The sequence below is a fragment of the Dysidea avara genome, chromosome 1, assembly GCF_963678975.1.
Source record: "Dysidea avara chromosome 1, odDysAvar1.4, whole genome shotgun sequence".
NCBI classification, from domain to species: Eukaryota; Metazoa; Porifera; class Demospongiae; order Dictyoceratida; family Dysideidae; genus Dysidea; species Dysidea avara.
This window is the reverse complement of record NC_089272.1, coordinates 26,111,487-26,131,119: the sequence shown is the minus strand read 5'-3', so window position 1 is coordinate 26,131,119 and position 19,633 is coordinate 26,111,487. Positions and strand designations below refer to the sequence as shown.

At 36.5% G+C, this 19,633-nt stretch overlaps 1 protein-coding gene across 1 annotated transcript in view; it reads left to right on the top strand.

Moving 5' to 3' along the window:
• The window catches only part of LOC136260446 (uncharacterized), a 135,330-nt gene that overhangs the window by 75,793 nt on the left and 39,904 nt on the right, over positions 1-19,633 (top strand). Inside the window, exons 13-20 of the mRNA XM_066054171.1 lie at positions 35-310; positions 4,816-5,078; positions 6,231-6,471; positions 6,534-6,631; positions 6,689-6,796; positions 6,849-6,930; positions 8,583-8,693; positions 14,120-14,399. Of these exons, the coding sequence (XP_065910243.1) occupies positions 35-310; positions 4,816-5,078; positions 6,231-6,471; positions 6,534-6,631; positions 6,689-6,796; positions 6,849-6,930; positions 8,583-8,693; positions 14,120-14,399 (1,459 nt within the window). The remainder of the gene's footprint in view (positions 1-34; positions 311-4,815; positions 5,079-6,230; positions 6,472-6,533; positions 6,632-6,688; positions 6,797-6,848; positions 6,931-8,582; positions 8,694-14,119; positions 14,400-19,633) is intronic.

Here is a 19,633-nt window from a genome sequence, read left to right as displayed (position 1 = left end):
AAATTTATAAATCTGAATTAAAATTTACTTTTAGTTTTAAATATTACAAGATCATTTTCATCGGTTACTCTACTGGAGGGAAACATCATTACCTTATCATGTACTCCGTCTATAATGGAAGTTGTTTTGTTGTGGTCTTACAATGGAACAGATGTGATGCAAAGAAATGATATTTCATTTTCTCCACAGCTTCTCAATCATAACTTAATAATTAACAAACCTAGAGTAGGGGACAGTGGTGTTTACACCTGTAGTGCTGCTATTGCAGACACAATAGTTGAACAAAATATCAGCGTAAACATCATTGCAGGTAACATACTGTAAATTTATGTATGTAAACCTACTGTACATAATCTGAGCACATAATACGCTAGAAACTTTCGTCTGTGTTTTACTGAACACTACAAAAACAGCAAAATTTCTAAAGCCAAATACACCTTAATTTTTGCTTCACATTTCCTCTGTTAGTTTGCAGATGCTGTAATCTAGAAAAGAATGATTCAGCACTGTGGATAAACTCTAGCATGATACTTGTGTACATACTGCGTGCCACACTTCAAACTGGATTAAAGTGCATATATTGTAGACACATGGCATACATTTATGTATGACAAACTAACATATTCACTAGTAGCCACTCAAAAGCATGTATGCAGTAAACAAGTTAACATTGTGCTACGTTTATAACCAAGTTCCCAGTTCATATTATTTGATTAGCTCTCTCACACCAAATTTATAGAGGCTCCAATCTACTGCTTCTAAACTGCTATAACATAATAAAACTATTTATCAAATTATTTGATTAATGAGTGGTTGTTTACATGGCGGTAACCAAAAGGTCATTATAGAACTTTAAAGTGTAAAACTTGGCTTAAGTGAAAGCACACGTAAGATCTCACAACTCAGCAGCAGTCTAGTACTATTTATAATATCACAATAAACATTGCTAACCTGTTGATAGTCGAGGTGATTACTGTATCCACACAAAAACAGCCAAGCTGTGAAAAAAGGTGTGGCCTTAAAAAGCCTGGGTGAAAAAAGTTGTGAAATCAAAGGTGGCGGCCAACAAATGGCTGCAATGATGTTAATACTAAAATTTATTAGTATTAACATCATTGCAGCCATTTGTTGGCCGCCATGCACGTTTGATTTCACAACTTTTTTCACCCAGGCTTTTTAAGGCTGCACCTTTTTTCACAGCTTGGCTGTTTTTGTGTGGATATCACTTCTTTTTGTAATTGCAAGTTCCAAAGCCAGCCTATGGTTGACCTTGATAATTCATTTTAACTTTTTTTCCCTTTTCTACAGGAATCATCAAAGACTACTTGGCTGAAATAAGATGAACTTTGCAGATGCGTATACCCCCAACGACTCAAACTAAGAATGGGAGATGCCCTACCCTGAGGAAGCTTCCGCTGCAGAAATGGTTAATTATACCATTCAAGCACTTTGGAGCTATGGATACATGTTATTGTTATTTAGATTTTTTATTATTCCCAGCATTACCAGCACCTCTTGCCACCACCCTGACATCACAGAACTATTTACACAGTACCCTCCGTGGTCACTCTTACAAGCTTTCTCAGCCAGCAACCAGAGTTGACTCCTGCAAATTCTCATTTTTTCCATCAACTATTACTATGTGGAACAGTTTACCATCATTGGTGGTTAAAGCTGAATCTTTCAATCAATTTAAGAACAACATTGTAAATTTGTACATATAATACTCAATCTGAGTTCTGTACTTAACACAATATAATAATAATAATAATATTAGAAACTACTCCTTCTGAAGACAAGGAGAGCAAGTCTTTTGTAAAATACAGCACTGAGCAGCATGACCAATACCACCCGTTAATGTTGCAAATACAAGTGGGGTAAAAGAACCCATCTCAACTTCTATTTCCATTGCTTCACACGTTCAAAACGTGGATAAACTATCACGGGTAAGGACACTTGGGTCAGTACCACAATATGAAGAAGCAATAGCCTTAACTTTGACATTAAAGAATGCCTTCAGATGTTTGCTTACCTCCCCAGAATCCTGAAGCATAAATGTCTAAACGAGGTCCATCTTCATTATTAGCTGTTGCGTATCGAAGGCCGGGTCTCACCTGTAAAGGATGCATGAAAACAGCATTTTCTGGTTCCATAAAACTAGTATGTCCTCCGCCCACACTGGCTGTACTTAGCCACACGACATGGCTGCTTTAATAATTTTTGTAGAATGTTCTAGAACAATCTAGATTATCCATTGGTAGATCTATGAAAGATCAATGAAATTATGAATTTGATTATTGAGTAGATTTTACCTAGAATTTTCATTTATAAAGTAGAAATAAAGTGAGGTGATCAACTGTGATAGCAGTGGCTCAGTGGTTAAGGATTTGGGTGTTCAGTATGGAAGTCTCTGGTTCGAACGCTGGTAAGAAACTTTTTTTCGACATTTTTAATGCACCTTTCTATTGGAGTATTTCGACCCTGCGACTTACAGTTGTTTGGTTTTTGCCTTGTAACTCCATAGCTGTCAATGCGATTTCTTTTAAACCACAAAAGGTTTGAGTTATGATGGTTAACCTACCTGCATACCAATTATTAAGTTATTCCCATAAGTGGTTTATCCTGTAGGCGTGACAACAAATTGTCCTTTTTTAATGCAAATAATTGTCCATAGCTCTATGAATATTAATCAGATTTGCACCAACCTTGGTACGTGATTGTGCCGCAATACGTTCTTAAAGTGCACCAAAGCTCAAGACAATTGAGCTACGCATTTGCGTTTTATAATGGTTTTTGTAAAGTGTGTGAAAAGAAATATCTAAGCCCCCCGAGCTCCCTAAATGAAGAAGAAGAAAAAAACGAAGAAATTAAGCTGAATTTTGAAGGCTTATATTTCATGATTGCATTAAGCAATTGCAATCTTGCTCAAATTTGGTATGTGGGGTCCTGAAGATGGAGGGTGTTTGTAGTATAAAAAATGGTTCCAATTCGAGAAGGGAGCATGGAGCTACATATGCGTGAAAACTGTGTTTTGTTTTTTCCTGTAAATATACTCACGGTGTGGCGCGCCGGCTTTCTTGGCTGCATGACACACTACCGTGTGTCTTGATCTCCAAGTCTGGTTTTCCACCACTTGAGCAAGTGCACATGCGCATATACACACAAGGCCACTGATTCAAGATATACAAAAGTATCAACAAGCTGCTATGACCTATATAATCCCCTTTCTAACTGTTTCTCTCTTTATTAGTGCTGCTATCACTTTGAGAATCATCTCAATGCTTATTATCAGTCATCAAAAGTGTATAATGACATCATCTTACTGTAATGGTGTGCAAGGGACTGGTTATCCCTGCTCCTGTTCACTTCGTCAATAATTGCCTAGAAGGTAATTATTGACATTACCAATCATTTTTAAATCCTCAAAGGTGTCATATTACAAATCCTATGTGTTTAAAACAATAGTGTCAGGCAGTGTACTGTATTACAGCAGAGAGCTTCTATCATATGTATATGTATACAGCATGTGTAGTTTTTATCCAAGCACACATTAGGCAGATCACTATTATGTAATACACCACAGCTACAGGTGACAGTATACTGTCACCTGTAGCTATGGTGTATTACATAATAGTGATAGCTGTGGTGTAATAATAGTGGTGTACATAATAGTAGTATCACATAATATACTGTCACCTGTAGCTGTGGTGTATTACATAATAGTGATCTGCCTAATGTGTGCTTGGATAAAAACTACACATGTACCATTTATGTAATATTTCTCTTCATGCTAACCAGAGCAGTTAATTATTCTTCACATGAATAGGGCCTTAATTTCCTGTCATAGCACAGCAGTAATTTCCATCTATCAGTTAACTCCGTCACCAGTTGTCTTGTTTAGCATTCTAGGTAAGATATCTCTTCACATCTGCAGCATTTTAAGCAGGAAAGTTTTTCCTGCCCAACCTGATTATATTGACACAGTTGTACCTAAACCAACATATCATATAGTTTCTATCTGATATTTCTGCAGACAAATATCCTGGCATTAAGAAAAGGCAGGCAAACTTTTCTAATGCACCATTTTAGGCTATTGAACATAATGCATTTAGCATTACTTGAAATGTCTATCCCATCAATAATTTCTGATGGTGAGCAATTGTTCTATTAGAGTAGATGATTGAAATGTATGGTTCCTTGTAAGAGTGTAGTACATTGAAAATTTTTGTTTGTTCATAAAAGTAAAAGTTGCCCTTTATGGAAAGAGGTTTCTAACAACCTGTGAACCCTCTTTCCATAAAGCTGCAAGTACAAAATCTTCTTCAAACACACAACAATATATCAGCTTTGGAACATTACCTGCACTGGCTATACTGTAGTTGCAAAATTATGCCTACACTGTAATGGCTAAAACGCTGCAAAATTGGCATATACAGTGTTTGACCATTTGTTAAAGGTTCATCCACTCTTGTACTACTGCTTAATTCCCATCAATTTAGGTAAGAAATCACTATTCAAATTGATCACACCACCAAGAAAAAATGATGGGGGCTATCAAACCAGCCTTGTGTAGACTGAGGCTTAAACCAATAGTGTGATTTTTCCTGTTGTGCAATCAGGCCAGTAGTATGGTTTCACGTGTACATTAAAATGTCAAATTCCAGAAGCATTAAGGGTTTGTGGTGTGTGTATGTAGTTTTATGTGAAAAAAAAACAGCTTTAGCAGAAAAGATTTAAAATTGATTCAGTCAAATTAAATTAGTCTCATGTCACCTGATAAACAGTATGCATAATATATTGTATATCTCTTTTCAGCATGTTTAGATGATTTTGCTGGAGGCTTATTCTGGAGCAAAAGTAGACGAAGTGTATCAGTCACCCTGCCTTGTTCAGGCCTACATCCTAGCTTTCGGTCTGGTGTAAACATTGAGAGACAATGCCTAAATAATGGAAGTTGGTCATTGGTTGATATGAGTGACTGTACCATGTTCAGGAATTCCTACCCAGTCGTGGTAGTGTACTTTACACTGGCTACCAATAGCACTGATACAGTAGACTCAGCAACTATCATCAATAATGTTAGTGTAGTAACCATTTAATACAAGTACAAGGAATTTACATTTGAGTAGGAGTCATAAAATAAAATGTAATGAGCCAAGGGAAGTTGCCTACACTTGCAGCTATGTAGTAGATATTTAATCTCTACTTCAGTATTATACTTAGTCTTTAGTATAACCTTGACAGAAGCAGGGTTTTTTATTATATAGCTGCAGGAAAAATCGACTTCCCTTGTTTCATTGCCTTTCTTACCTTCTATTACCACTTATTATATCATTTTTTTTCATGTACTTGTTTGTTAACTTTTTGTGTACATAATTGTGACTGAAGAACCCATGTATACACCTGTACCACATGAAAGGATTAAATGGCTCCAGACATATGTAAATATCATAAAACAAATTATACATCTGGATGCATGCCCTGACTAAAGCCATGTGGCTATTCTGCCTTATATTCAGATTTCAGCCAGTTGTGCAGTAAAACAAAAATTAATATGAGAAAGGCTACTGCAATCATTATGGAAATTACAGACAATTAGCCTTATAAATATAATAGTCAGCACAAGGAAGCCATTATATATTACACGTGAATCAATAGGGACCATAGCACATCGATAAAAAAGTACTGAAACAAGCTGGAGTAGTGCATGCACAGTAGAGATATAACACTTCTTATTGTTTTACTGTGATAGTGGAAAATAAATGGGACACAAAGTAGGACAAAGGTTACTCCAAAATGCATCCTTTGTAGCTTCTGTGATAAGCAGAAATGCACTTCTCAAACAATAAAGAAATCAAATCTACGTATGCTAGTTATGCTTGACTGAAGGAATCAGGTAGTTAGTCAGTTAGACAGTCAGTAGAAGATTCTGTTAAATAGAAAACTTTTAAAATTTCATAATAACTTGTTGGAAGTGTTTGGGATTGCTCTGAAGGCATTTTTGGGTTTAATTGGTAATATGCGTAACCAACACTTTAACAAGACTTTGTATTGTAGTCACATTTTTTTAAGTACCAGGTTTTGTGATACATATGTTACTTTTTATAGTTTTCTACCAGATTTTACTTTGTGTGGTGCTTTGTTCTGCACATAACTTACTATACTTTATCATCATCTATCACTGTAATGTACATACCATACAGTACGTATTACTATATGTTGCATTTTAGGTTTTCAGTCAGCTCAAAGTGAATTCTACCATTGAAATAGGCAATAGTGTCAACATGTCATGGATTTACAACTCACAGCTAATAGGCTTCACAATATCATTCAATCTTCAATTAAAATCATTTTCTTCTGATAATCTGGAAGACATTAAAAACAACTTGAAAGGAAATCCAAACTCAATTTTTCCAGTTGGTGTTGATCTCACATATGGAAGATTTAATGTGGTAGCTTTCCAGCCAAACTGTAAGTAAATTTGTGAAAATTGTGCATGTCATTGTTTTTGCTACTGTAAATGATGTACACAGCTAGCTGCTCTTGTATTCAAAGTGTTGAGACTTCAATACAAACAGTGTGTACTGGACCTAGTACTCCACCATGTTTGTGTAGTTCTCAAAGTTGTACAGTGAGTTATTACTTCATCAGTTTACACCAGTCCTGATTCATGTTATAAATATTTCAGTGTAATAGTCCCACTTATGTTGGAGATGGCAATGCGTGTGGATTAGATTCAGACAATGATGGATTTCCTGATGTAGACTTGGACTGTGATCTACCTCACTGTGTACAGGTTCATAAGTAATCAAATGATATTGCATTACATTGAAATTATTGCATTGTAGGATCTCTGTCCTGACATTTACAGTGCCACTAGTACTGGTGAACAAAGTGAATCATTCTGTATTAAGAAAAATTACACTACAGGTAAAACCATTCTCACCTTAATCATACAGTACGACAGTAACTGTATAGTAGGGACCACGAAGGAGGTGTGGCCCACGAAATAACATCATCCATAAACCAGCCTCAATTTTCCCTGACGACGATGAGGCAGTATTGGTGAGGTAAAACTAAGCCCAGACAAGCTTTCAGATCAACCTGAAATGCTTTCAACAAGCTGCTACAGAATTTTAAAATTTTATTATTTGACAGAATTTTCTACTGATTGACTGAGTAAGTAACTGACTGATGCCTTCAGACAAGTGTAGCTCGATAACGTCTATGGCTACAGGCTTGATTTTTTCACTGTTCGATGTCACTTCAAACCGACAGGTGCCTTTTGGCATACCGCAGTACGCACAATGCATTTTTCATGGACTTACTAGTGTCCTCCTTTGTGTCCCATTTATCTTTGCTGACAGGGAAAGGTGTCGATTTGGCACGAGCACGTGATGGCTTCCCTTCGAAATGGAAATTGTCTGTATTTTTCATAGTGGCTATTTTGATCACAGAGGTGCTTTACAATCAGTTCTTGATTCGTATTGCTGTGTAATGGGTTGAACATAGCCGACAACGAAGCGTAATGGATACTTCACTTTCAGACGATAATTAATAAAATTGGGGCACGGCACCATTTCTTTTGGTATGCATAGATTGTAGAGGTGTTTCTGGAAAAGTTCTTGATTAGAAATACTGTGTAACGGGTTGAACATAGCTGACAACCAAGCGTAATGGATACTTCGCTTTTCAGACAATAATTGATATAGCTGGGGCGTGTGGCGCCATTTCAGATGCGATATGCATGGGTTTACCAGCCATAATAAAATTATTTACAAAAAAAGTTAACAAACAAGTACATGAAAAAATTTGAAGTTTTCAACTAGTCTAAGAGTAGGGACCATAGCACATCGATAAAAAGTACTGAAACAAGTTGGAGTAGTCCATGATATTAAATCACCGTAAAACAATAAGAAGTGTTGTATCCCTACTGTGCTCAAGATACCATAACAGAAATGCACAGTAGGGATATAACACTTCTTATTGTTTTACTGTGATTTAATATCATGGACTACTCCAACTTGTTTAAGTACTCTTTATCGATGTGCTATGGTCCCTTCTAGTTGAAAATTCCAAATTTTTTCATGTACTTGTATTAAGTTGTTTTTGGAGGAAGTATAGGGTCGGTAAGTAAATATAATTATAAATAAAAATATAAACAGAAATCAGCACAAAATATATACCTAGCATAGTTTGCATTTTCTTTTACTTGTGAATACTGCTTTATGTAATAATGCTTGATGCTAAATGTGTACATACAGAGTAACTTCCTGCTTGACTACCACAACCTATGAAATACTCCAAAGGATTTTTATGAGAAAACTTTGGTTATAGAAGCACATTCAACACTGGCATGCATATGTATGTTACTTTTGCACAATATACAGTGTGCATGAACTGCACAAACGGTTGCACAGTTTTGTGTATCATAAACATGTGAACACGGTGAAGAGTGGTCACCATTAAAATATTCTTTTGTTTTTGATGCTGAATGCTGAATAGCAGCAGCTGTACAATTTGTATTTACAATAAGTTCATTGTTACAAATCTTCAATTTTACCCTCATTATATTAAAACAGAATTTATGGGGTGTCCACTTGAACAAGATGGCATATGGAACATAACCTGGCCAACAACTGGCATCAGTGAAGTAGCAGTGCAAAAATGTCCAGGTGGAAGTGAAGCTGAAGGTACAACATTGTGAAACAGTAGTTAAATACATGCTTATTTTGTACATACAGCTGTAAATGTGTTAGTATAATTATCAGGGGCAGATCCAGGAGCTGGCAAGGGGAGGGGCACAAACAGGCTACGTTGTAAGTGGTAGGGAGAGCAAGATTCTCTTGTTAGTTGCTGCATTTTTGAAGCAGCAAATAATCACCTCTTAGTAGTGTCTCACTGTTGATTTTTGCCATTTTGGTCTTTGCAGTGTCTTAAAGCTGCTTAAAAGATTATTAATGTCTTTAAAAGAAGCAATGCGATAATTATTTTTAGAGGTGCTTAGTATGCACGAAGGTTCTCGGTGACAATTTCACAGCTAGTTTGATTGATTTACTTTGGTTTTAGGTGAATTTGTAATAGTAAAATGTGCATATTTTCAAAACTTATAAATTGATCTTGGCCTGACATAAAGTTTAGTACTAATCAAAAGAAGTAGCTAGCCCATGAGGGGGAAGGAGGGGGGGGAGATTTGCTCCAAATGCCCTATCCTGGATCCGCCATTGATTATGTAACCAGATCTGTGGATTTTGCATATTTTTACCACATTGCTCCAATTTTTACCACATTTCTAGCAATGTGGCTCCAATTGGTAGCCACAATGCTAGGCTACCAATTGTTGTTTCTTTCTTCTAGCAAGTCTAGTTTCTGGAGCAGACTTTTAAAAATGTTATGAAACCTACAAGTGAAGGTCAATCACCATGGCATGGTTGGAATGAGCTGATAAAGCCAAGAGACTCTTTGTTGTTATCTTCACTAGTTAAGATAATTTGAGTGCTAGGCAACCCAACAGACCAAAAGAGTGACCCTCACTCATTACCCCAAAAGTCACCTTTATGTCATGCAAACATGCTATTACATGTTCAAATTTAACAAACAATAAAATTTTGGCAAAAGCAACAAACTTATTTGTACTGTATAAACTATAAACAATAACAAACTTGTTTCACATCAAAACCATCTGACATTTTCACTGTGATATTACTGACTGGTTATTGAGGCATTTAAGAGAATGCCATATGACTGATTATATCAAGATAAAAAGCTGCCAAACACTTGGCAGATGTTGGCCGTCAGAATTTTATATACCATTGAATTATCCATACTAAAGCCCCGCAACATTTTATGCATAGAAGCAGATCCAGTTGCATGAAGGTTGGATTTAGGGAGTTGCTCGGGGTGCTGACCTCCCCCCCTTTCAAAAAAGTTTTACAATGAGCTAGCTAGGAAGCTAAAGGTGCAATTGCATGTTAAATAAAGACCATGGAGTGATATAAAGAACAAAGGGAATGGCTAATCTCCTCTAAGTATTGATGAGAGGTGATCAAAATTATATTTTATGAGTAAGACGTAAATTAGAAAATGCTATGCATAGTATACTTTGATCTTTGGCAGATAATGAGGTCTTTAAAAACCATGAAGAAACCTGCTAGTAGGTTTCTAAAATGGTTAGAAACCTGCTAGCAGGTCTCTAACTAACTTAGTTAGAAACCTGCTAGCAGATAGACCTCAGCATTGCAAATCTCACTTTTGATCATGGGTTTGCTATGCATGCTCTGCAAAGCATATACAGGCTGAAGAGCCCATAGACCAACAGAGCTTGACCTACTCCATTCCTTTTATAAGCACACCTATGCCAATTCGATTATGGGAGCTAGACTATAACATTGTAGATACGTTTGCTATCATAAGCGGAGAATTCCAGAAATATGACGGAGTTCTATTTAATGCCCGTCAATGTTTCAAGCCTGCTTTTACTGTACTTTAAGCAGACTCCCTGTTAAAAGAACTAAATAGGTAAGCTTTCTTGTAGAATGTTTATTTGTTTCTTGTAAAAAAAAGTTATGTAGGTGTGAAATCGTGTATATACTGGCTTAGTCACAGAAGGCCTAGCGCCAGACCAAGTATTATTAACCATTGACAACAATGTTACCACTTACTTTAAACCCTTGGTAGTGCTGGCTTTAACTTTATTGTCACAGTAGCTATCACTCTTTGTTTGATCCACCAGCTAACAGAAGCAGCGATAATGTAGCCTTTTAATTCAAAAACACATTCAATCTTCTCTACTGGCCATGGTCGCATGACTTGTTTTAACACTGTGACGATTTTGAAACGACATGTAACTCAATCCCACAATGGTTCCACCTACATATCGATATATAACGCCCGCATTTTCTAAGTCGGTTAGGAACCACGCCCTCGGCTCTTTGTGTTTTAGAAACCTCGCTTCGCTCGGTTTCTAAAACCACAAAGAGCCTCGGTCTAGGTTCCTAACCTATACTTAGAGATGCTAAAAATTGAATCTAGTAGAACAGTCAACTACTCTAATAATTATCCATATAGGGAAAATACATAGTGTGGGGGCTATAAGTGAACCTCTTCTTCTCCTTGACATGTGTGCTACCATTGTACCAAACATTATGTAATGCCAATTGCTTATTTAAAGTTGAAATTTTGTCTATATATACATACATAAACAATGAATTCTTTATAAGTGCTATTGAAAGAAAATATAGCTAAAGGGATTTTCAGTTTAGCCATAACTATTCCGATGTTTTTGGGTCCCTTTGCAACTAAAACATTAATTCTGTTAATATTTTTAGACATCTTTAAGGTTAACAGGTTACAGAATCTGGTAGCTGTGCATCCCGACCCCTGTTCAGGATTCTACAGTATGCTTCATCAATTTAACCCTTAAATCCTCAGCCGCTTTAAAAAATGCAGGCACTAAAATGCATTGTCAGTAAACCATATTTTACGCATGTCTTTTGCAACAAGGTCCCATAGTACAAGAATTGTTAAAGCTATCTAACACCCTTTCACTCACTGTAAAAATTTGGTTTAAATAGTCACATTCTTTGCTCCAACCCAGAACTTTACACTGGGCCTCAAATTTACAAAAGAAGTATCTCTTCATCTTCACTCTTAACATAACAATAGATATCAAAGCCATAATTTGCCTATCGACTTTCTCTTGATGTAATGTTGTTCATCACATGATGGTAATTTAGTTGATATCAAAACACACGGTAGTGTGTCATACGGCCCAAGAAGCCGGAGCGCAACACCCGTGAGTATATTGACAGGAAGAACAAAAATGCAATTTTCGCACCTCTGTAGATCTGTGCTGTTTTGCTAATACAAGACAATTTTTGCTGTGGACATGCCCGCCAACTTCAGTACTCCACAAACCAAATTTGAACAAAATCGCTTCAAGCGTTCCCGAGATATGCGACTTCAAAAGTTGGCTTAGTTTCTTCGTTTTCTTCTTATTTTCTTCCTCTTTTCACACACTTACAAAAACTGCTATAAAACGTGAATGCCATAACTGATTGCTTTGAAATTTGGCACACAGAAGGGGGATATAAAGGCGCCTCTTGGTACCAACTTTCGCTGGAAGACAATGGTTATTAGCAATTATTCACAAAAAATAACACCAATATGTTGTCACGCCTAGAGTAATGCTTTGAAAATCGCTGTACAGATGGAGTAATCATCTTAGAAAGGCTCTTCAATGGTGTAGAAGAATCAGAATTAAAGCCACGGAGTTATAACACAAAATCTAACTTTGTGTAGCAAGTGCAAGATTGAGATACTCTAATAGAGCAGTCATTCTAATAGAGCAGTCACCCCTAAAGAGATCAGCTAAAAATAAATAACATGTATAGAGATCAGTTACAAACAAATCGCCCTGTAGAGAGTTCAGCTACAAACAATTCACCCTGTAGAGAGATCAGCTAGAAGAAGTTACCTTGTAGGGAGTTCAACTACGGAAAGAGATAGTTCAGCTAGAAGTAGTCACCTTGTAGAGAGTTCAGCTACAAGGAAACCACCATGTAGAGAGTTCAGCTGAAAACAAATCATCTGTAGAGAGTTTAGCTACAAACAAATCACCCTGTAGAGAGATCAGCTAGAAGAAGTCACCTTGTAGAGAGTTCAGTTACAAAAAAAAACACCATGTAGAGAGTTCAGCTACAAACTAGTGACCCCGTAGAGACATCAGCTAGAAGAAGTTACCTTGTAGAGAGTTCAGCTACAAAGAAACCATCATGTAAAGAGTTCAACTACAAACAAGTGACCCTGTAGAGACATCAGTTAGAAGAAGTTACCTTGTAGAGAGTTCAGCTACAAACATTTCACCCTGTACAGAGATCAGCTAGAAGAAGTCACCTTTTAGAGAGTTCAGCTACAAAGAAACCACCATGTAGAGAGTTCAGTTGCAAACAAATCACCCTGTAGAGAATTCAGCTACAAACAAATCGCCCTGTAGAAAGATCAGCTAGAAGAAGTTACCTTGTAGATAGTTCAGCTACAAAATCACCTTGTAGAGTGTTCAGTTACAAAATGTGGAGAGTTCTGTAATAAATATTATGTATTATATAATATATAATTCGTACATTTACTGATAAAATCAGAAATTTTTAAAGTATTTAACACCTGCTTCATCTTTTCTTCTTCCTGTGGTAAAGAAAAAAGATAGGCTAAAAAAGCCCCAAAGCCGGCCATAGGCCGGCTTTGGAGTATACAAATACAAAAAGAAGTAAAATCTAATCTAAAACAGCCAAGCTATAAAAAAAGAGTGCGGCCCTCAAAAAGGCTACGGTGAAAAAAGATGTGAAATCCAAGGTGGCAGCCAAGAAATGGCTGCGATGTTAATAATAACAATTCAGGTAAATTTTGTGCCAAGACCAAGCGGCACCAAAATTCACCTGAATTGTCGTTATTACTCTTTTTTTACAGCTTGGCTGTTTTGGATTAGATGATATTATGTAACTGGATTTTGAGAAAACATTCCAAATCGCACATTAGAAATTTCAAGATAAACGGTTTTAAAGAATTCAAGTCAACATAACTCACCAAGGATAGCAAGAACACATATGAAATTTACACAAAAGATGTATCAATCTATTAGCTTTCAAACCGCTTCCAGTACTTGTAACTGCATTTTTCCAGTATGTTCATTACTTGCAAATGATAATAATACTGTATACAGAACAATTACATGTGTATACAAATAACCCAATTTAATTACAGGGGTATAGCCACTGCTGAAGACAAATAATCAATAATCATGAAAGTACTCACAATCCATGCTTATCGAATGACTAAAATTCAGTCAAAGTTGTTACAAAACTCAATCTAAGCAAGATGAATTTTAAAAATTTTCTTGTGGGGGCATGCTCCCAGACCCCCTCTAGACAAAGCATGCTTTGCACGTATTTTCTTAGACCCCACTATAAATTTTTGTTCTTGTGAGCACCCCTTATATAAATCCTAGAGCCACCCTTGTGCATATACATTATCTAACTTAATAATCTGCTTGCATGTATCTGCAAGTAAAGTTGCATGCATGTAAAGAAACTAACAGTATTGGTTCCTTATACTATTGTAACAGGTTTTGCTACTAGACAATGTATCAATAATGATCAGTGGGGCTCTCCAAATGTGTCACAATGTAGAACAGTTGAACAAATAAGACTTGAAATGAGAGCTGAAGAGTTGGTTAACCTTGTTCAAGATATGTTTGTTGATGACGATAGAGACTTGACACAAATATTTGTGCCAGAAGTTGTGGAGGAAATTGCTGATGAACTGCAGGAGATCACAGACACAATACAACCTCTTCTACCAAATGATGCAACCTCAGCTGCTAACACTTTAGATGCTATCATTCAGTGAGTGGTCACATTTCAACAGTGGTTTGCAACATTTCTAACCTGATATGTCTCAGTTTATAAAGTAAAGTATATGCAAACTGGCCTATAAAAATGGCATGTGGGAATATAAAATTTGCCTACTTTTCTAAACTTTCATGACATATAACTCTTTATATGGGCTTGTTGTATAGCTGAACTGCCTACAGAGTGACTTGTTACATAGCTCTCTAATGGGTGATTATAAGGTAGCTTAACTGTGTACAGGTAAATTGTTTGTAGCTGTATATTTTACATGGTGACTGTTGTGCAGCTGATGTCTCTACAGGGTGACATTTTATGTAGCTGAACTCTCTACAGGGAAACCTGTAAAGTAACTGAACTCTCTACATGATAGCTTTTTATAGCTAAACTCTACTTACAACATGGCTGAACTCTCTACAAAGTGAATTGTTTGTATATAACTGAAATCTCTGCAGGTGGATTTTGTAGCTGAGCTTTCGCAAGGTGACTTTGAACATAACGGAACTTTTTATGGGGTGAATTGTTTGTAGCTATGTAGACTTTCCATTGTGCTCCAGTTCTTTTTGCTGACAATGCAAGGTGTAGATTTGCTATAGCATGATGCGGCTTCCCTGTAGCTGTGTTGATTAATTTCCATTTTTTAAATTGCCTTTTTGTACTGTTCTTCATTTGTAACACTGTGTAACAGGCTGAAATAGGTGATAGCGAAGTGTAATGGCCACTTCAATTTCGAGTAATTTGGGCTTGTGAAAAAAGTAGTTTGGACTTGCAAACTGTCCATATTTTTTTGTGATGACTGGATTGATTGCAGATGTGCTTTTCCTACTGTTTTTTATTTGTAGCACTGTATAACGGGCTGAACATACAGTAGCTGAAAGCAAATTGTAATGGCCACTTCACTTTCAAGTCAGTAATTGATAGGTGAGGCATGCGTTCAGACAAAAACATCAACTCTGGCACCATCCTTTCTTTTGATGTGGTAAGCGTGGGTTCACCAGTCATAACAATTTACAATAAGTAAACAACTGTAAAGAAAAATTATGAATTTTAAGTTTGATTAGGGATCATAGAAATAAAAAAGTAGGGGGTCGTCTACACCTGCAGATATACAGTACTTAGTGGACATTTTTAATCCCTAATTCAGTCATGGGTATATATAGACTGAATTAGGGATTAAATGTCCACTAGGTGTAGGTAACCTCCATGTTTCCTATCTTTTTATATCTATGATCCCTGATCGAACTCAAATTCATAATTTTTACATAGTGTTGATTGGTGGGTTGAGATACTGTAGCACTAGCTACTTTTGTAATGCATGGTATGTACATTCATGTATAAAAGCTTATAGTGCTGTTGGTGACTGCAGAGGATTTGCCTTATTAGTAGATAATTGGGGATGTAGCTTATATAGTGGAGGTTGTGACCACTCAATTAACTGTATTCTTCTAAACGTTTGTGTTGAAGTTATCAAGGTAGTTAGTTCACACTCATCAGTGAACAGTGATTGGCTGTGTTCACAAAGTCAGAAATGTGCAGCACACCTGAGATGAGACAAAAAATCTTATCAACAAACAACATATTAATAGAAAATTTGAATCCTGGAGTAAAAGTAATTCACTATTATACTCAATATAGTGTATAGAGGTACAAATAGCTACGTTGAGACTTCTTGTGTTCCACAGTAGCGTACAGGTAGCTACGGTGACAGTTACAACTTTATGGTGGACAAATGTAGCATGTAATTACATCTTTGATGTGTGCAATGAGTCATTTCATTACAGTACAATATTATGATTATAACGTCTCATATAGCAAAGTTACAGTGATTAGTGTTTTGGTGCCATTTTTCTATTGTGTACTCAAAATTATTTACACACTCAAGCCATAAATGATAATGGAAATGATAAAATAATTTTTTCAGATCTTGCTTAGTGAAATGTCTCTATACAATCCTGAAAATTAAAATACTCAAAATATGCAATTTTTGTAATTGGTCTTTAGTTGCTGATTAAAGTGTCTCTTGTGCACTGGTTACACAAAGTTTTCTTTCACATTAATAAATGAATAGTTTTAATGTGATTTCTTCTAAACCACTGAAATCCTCTTCTACAGTGCTCATTCCCTTCAGTGGTTTGTTTAGTAGGAGTGACACCAAGTTTTTTGTTTTGTTTTTTTTGTTGTTGACATTTTTGCTATAATTTTATCGTCTTGGTTTCTTTCAAACCACAAAAAGTTTTCACCATGATGGTTAATCCATGTACAATGTTCTTTAAGCAGTTCACCCTGTAGGTGCATGTGACACAATTTGCTTATGCATTTTTCAAAAATTGCACATACGTAACTGTTAATTCAATATGTACAAAAAGTGAACTGGACTATTTTGGGCTGTTTATGCTCTTACTGCTCTCCAAATATGAAGTATGTACGTACATCAACTAAAGCTTGCACAAGTTATTTTTCTAAAGTGTCCAAAATAGTAGAATGGCATTGTGCTAGCGTTGCATCATATGTGATACAAATATGAAAATTACACATAAATTGTACCTCTTGTTACATTTATTTATTGATATAGTTCCATCGCATGTATGACCTTTGGTGACATTTGCAGCCAGTTTTGCGTTGAAACGTCATCATTATTGTCTTTATTTCTATGAGGCGTTATTTTACACTATTAAAACACGGTTTCAAATTAAAGGTCTTGCTGAAAGAAACAACCTGCATGCTTTTATTTAAAGTCAATAACTTATTTCATTCCAATATTTTTCAACACACAGAATTACAACAGTATATAGCATGTACATGATTATTATGCAGGGGAAATGTGTGTTGAAGGTCCACCAGTATCCTGTACTGGTGGCTAAGTTAATTAAGTGTAATATAAAGAAATAATTAATTATTGATTAGCTAAACTTCAAGTAGTAAAAAATTTGGTACATTGGGTGATTTGTTACATCTACTACATACGTACATGGGCGTAGGAAAGAGTACGTGCATGGATTATTAGGTTATTAGATACAAATTTTTGCTCAAAGTGGTTATAAAAATAATTCTGAAGTTTATATTTGATTGTAGCAGGGCGTAAAAGTTCATGGTTTATAATTGGTAATGCATTCCAGAGGCGTGACAATCTATAAAAAAAAAAAATTGCAGCTGTGATTATCTGATTTTCTATATATTATTATGCTGTAATTTGTTGCTAGTTACTTGGCGAGTGGATCCGATTGTAAAGTGTACATAGTCTTTAATACTGAAAGAGCTGGTAGGAAATTTCAAGATGGTAACAAAACATGATATCAAGACTCACGGTAGTGAGTCGCGAGGCCAAGAAGCATAAAGCGCGTGCCCACAAAATAATAAACATGCGACCACTACTGTGAGTCATTTACATGAGGGATCGATTACGCAATCTTTTAAAATCCGCATGGCAAAATCTCAGCCTTACTAAAAGATTCCGCCTCGAAACCAGGGGCATGTAACCTTTGTATAATGAGTAACTACCACACAAAAAGTCAGGCGAATTGTTGGAGTAGTTTGTTCCATCGCCTACCCATTTACAATGCATTAATTAACTTATTTATTCAAATGTGCATCGTTCTTTTTTTCATTTTCTTCGTCGTCACATCCCATTGGAGCGATTTTCTTTCAACCATGAAGTCGTATTGTAAAAAGGCTGCGGCTATCAGGGGCTTTTTACACAATGTATCTGTACATTTAATTTTGCTAAAAGTTATTCGTTAGTTTTTGAGATTGCTTTTGTGCTCTTTGAAGATTCAAACTTGCTGCCATGACGTCGAGGTGTGAGGCGCCCTCCTCAATTCCCAAACTCAAACAGTGTGGAAGTGGGTAAGGTCATTAGCCATAGCGAGCTGGCTGATTTGATAGACATTGTCAGTGCTGTCAACTCTTGGTTTAATTGTGAGTCCAGTCACTGATTTGTTTTAAATTCACCATGGTATGCCTCCACTGACTCGATATAGCGTGACTCCGGCCCATGCAGGGCCGTACATAGCTATAGCCAGCTGTTTCATACCCGTTGTAGTGATATAGTTGAAGTAACTTACTGCTACATTACCCGTGCACGTCTTTAATCCCGCCCCAGCCCTTCAGTGCTTGTGAAACTTCAGTGTTCACTTAAAAAGCCTGCATCAGCACATCACCTTTCAGCACTTAACCCACAATTATAGAAACTCTTTAATGATAGCATGAATATAATACTGTAATAGTAAACATTTACATTATGATGATCCCATAAAATTTAAAAAATGACTACAACAGCACAAGAAGCCAGATGCACTAGTGTTTGGCTATGAAGTACCACCAAGAGTTCATAATATAGTAGTGGGGTCTTGAATATTAATTTTCTTTACCATTTGCGTGATTTGTCCATTGACCATAAACTCACCCATCAACAGTCACAACATCAGTATCCACCCTGCATATACAGAAAGGGATACAGTATGGTAAGGTACAGCTAACTAAAAACATGTAATCATACAGTCAGACTAACATGTCAACAAACATTTAATTCCACTATTATAATTATGTTAGAGTTAAAGCACCGCCACATGTGCGTATGGAAAATACAGTATGAGGGGGTGTGTTGAGAGGCTAATACAGCACGAGGTGAAGTCGAGTGCTGTATTTGCCTCAAGACACCCCCCGAGTACTGTATTTTTTGTACACACAAGCAAGGCGGTGCTTTAAGTGTTATATCAAGACACACGGTAGTGTGTCGTGCGGCCCAAGAAGCCGGCGCGTAACACCCGTGAGTATATTGACAGGAAGAAAGAAAACGCAATTTTCGCACCTCCGTAGCTCTGTGCTTCCTTGATGAAACAAGACGATTTTTGCTGTGGACATGCCCCCCAACTGCAGCACTCTACATTCCAAATTTGAGCGAAATCGCTTCGCGCGTTCCCGAGATATGCGACTTCAAAAATTGGCTGAGTTTCTTCGTTTTTTTTTTCTTCTTCTTCTTCTTCTTCTTATTTTTCTTTTTCTTGTCGCACACTTACAAAAACTGCTATAAAACTCGAACGCGTTATCCGATTGCCTTGAAATTTGGCACACAGAAGGGGGGTATAAAGGCGCATCTTGGTACCAACTTTGGCTGGAATACCATAAACAGACAAAGAGTTATGAGCGATTATGCACGAAAAATAACACCAATATGTTGTCACGCCTACAGGGTAAACCGCGTATGGGAAGAAGCTGAAAATCGGTGGGTGAAT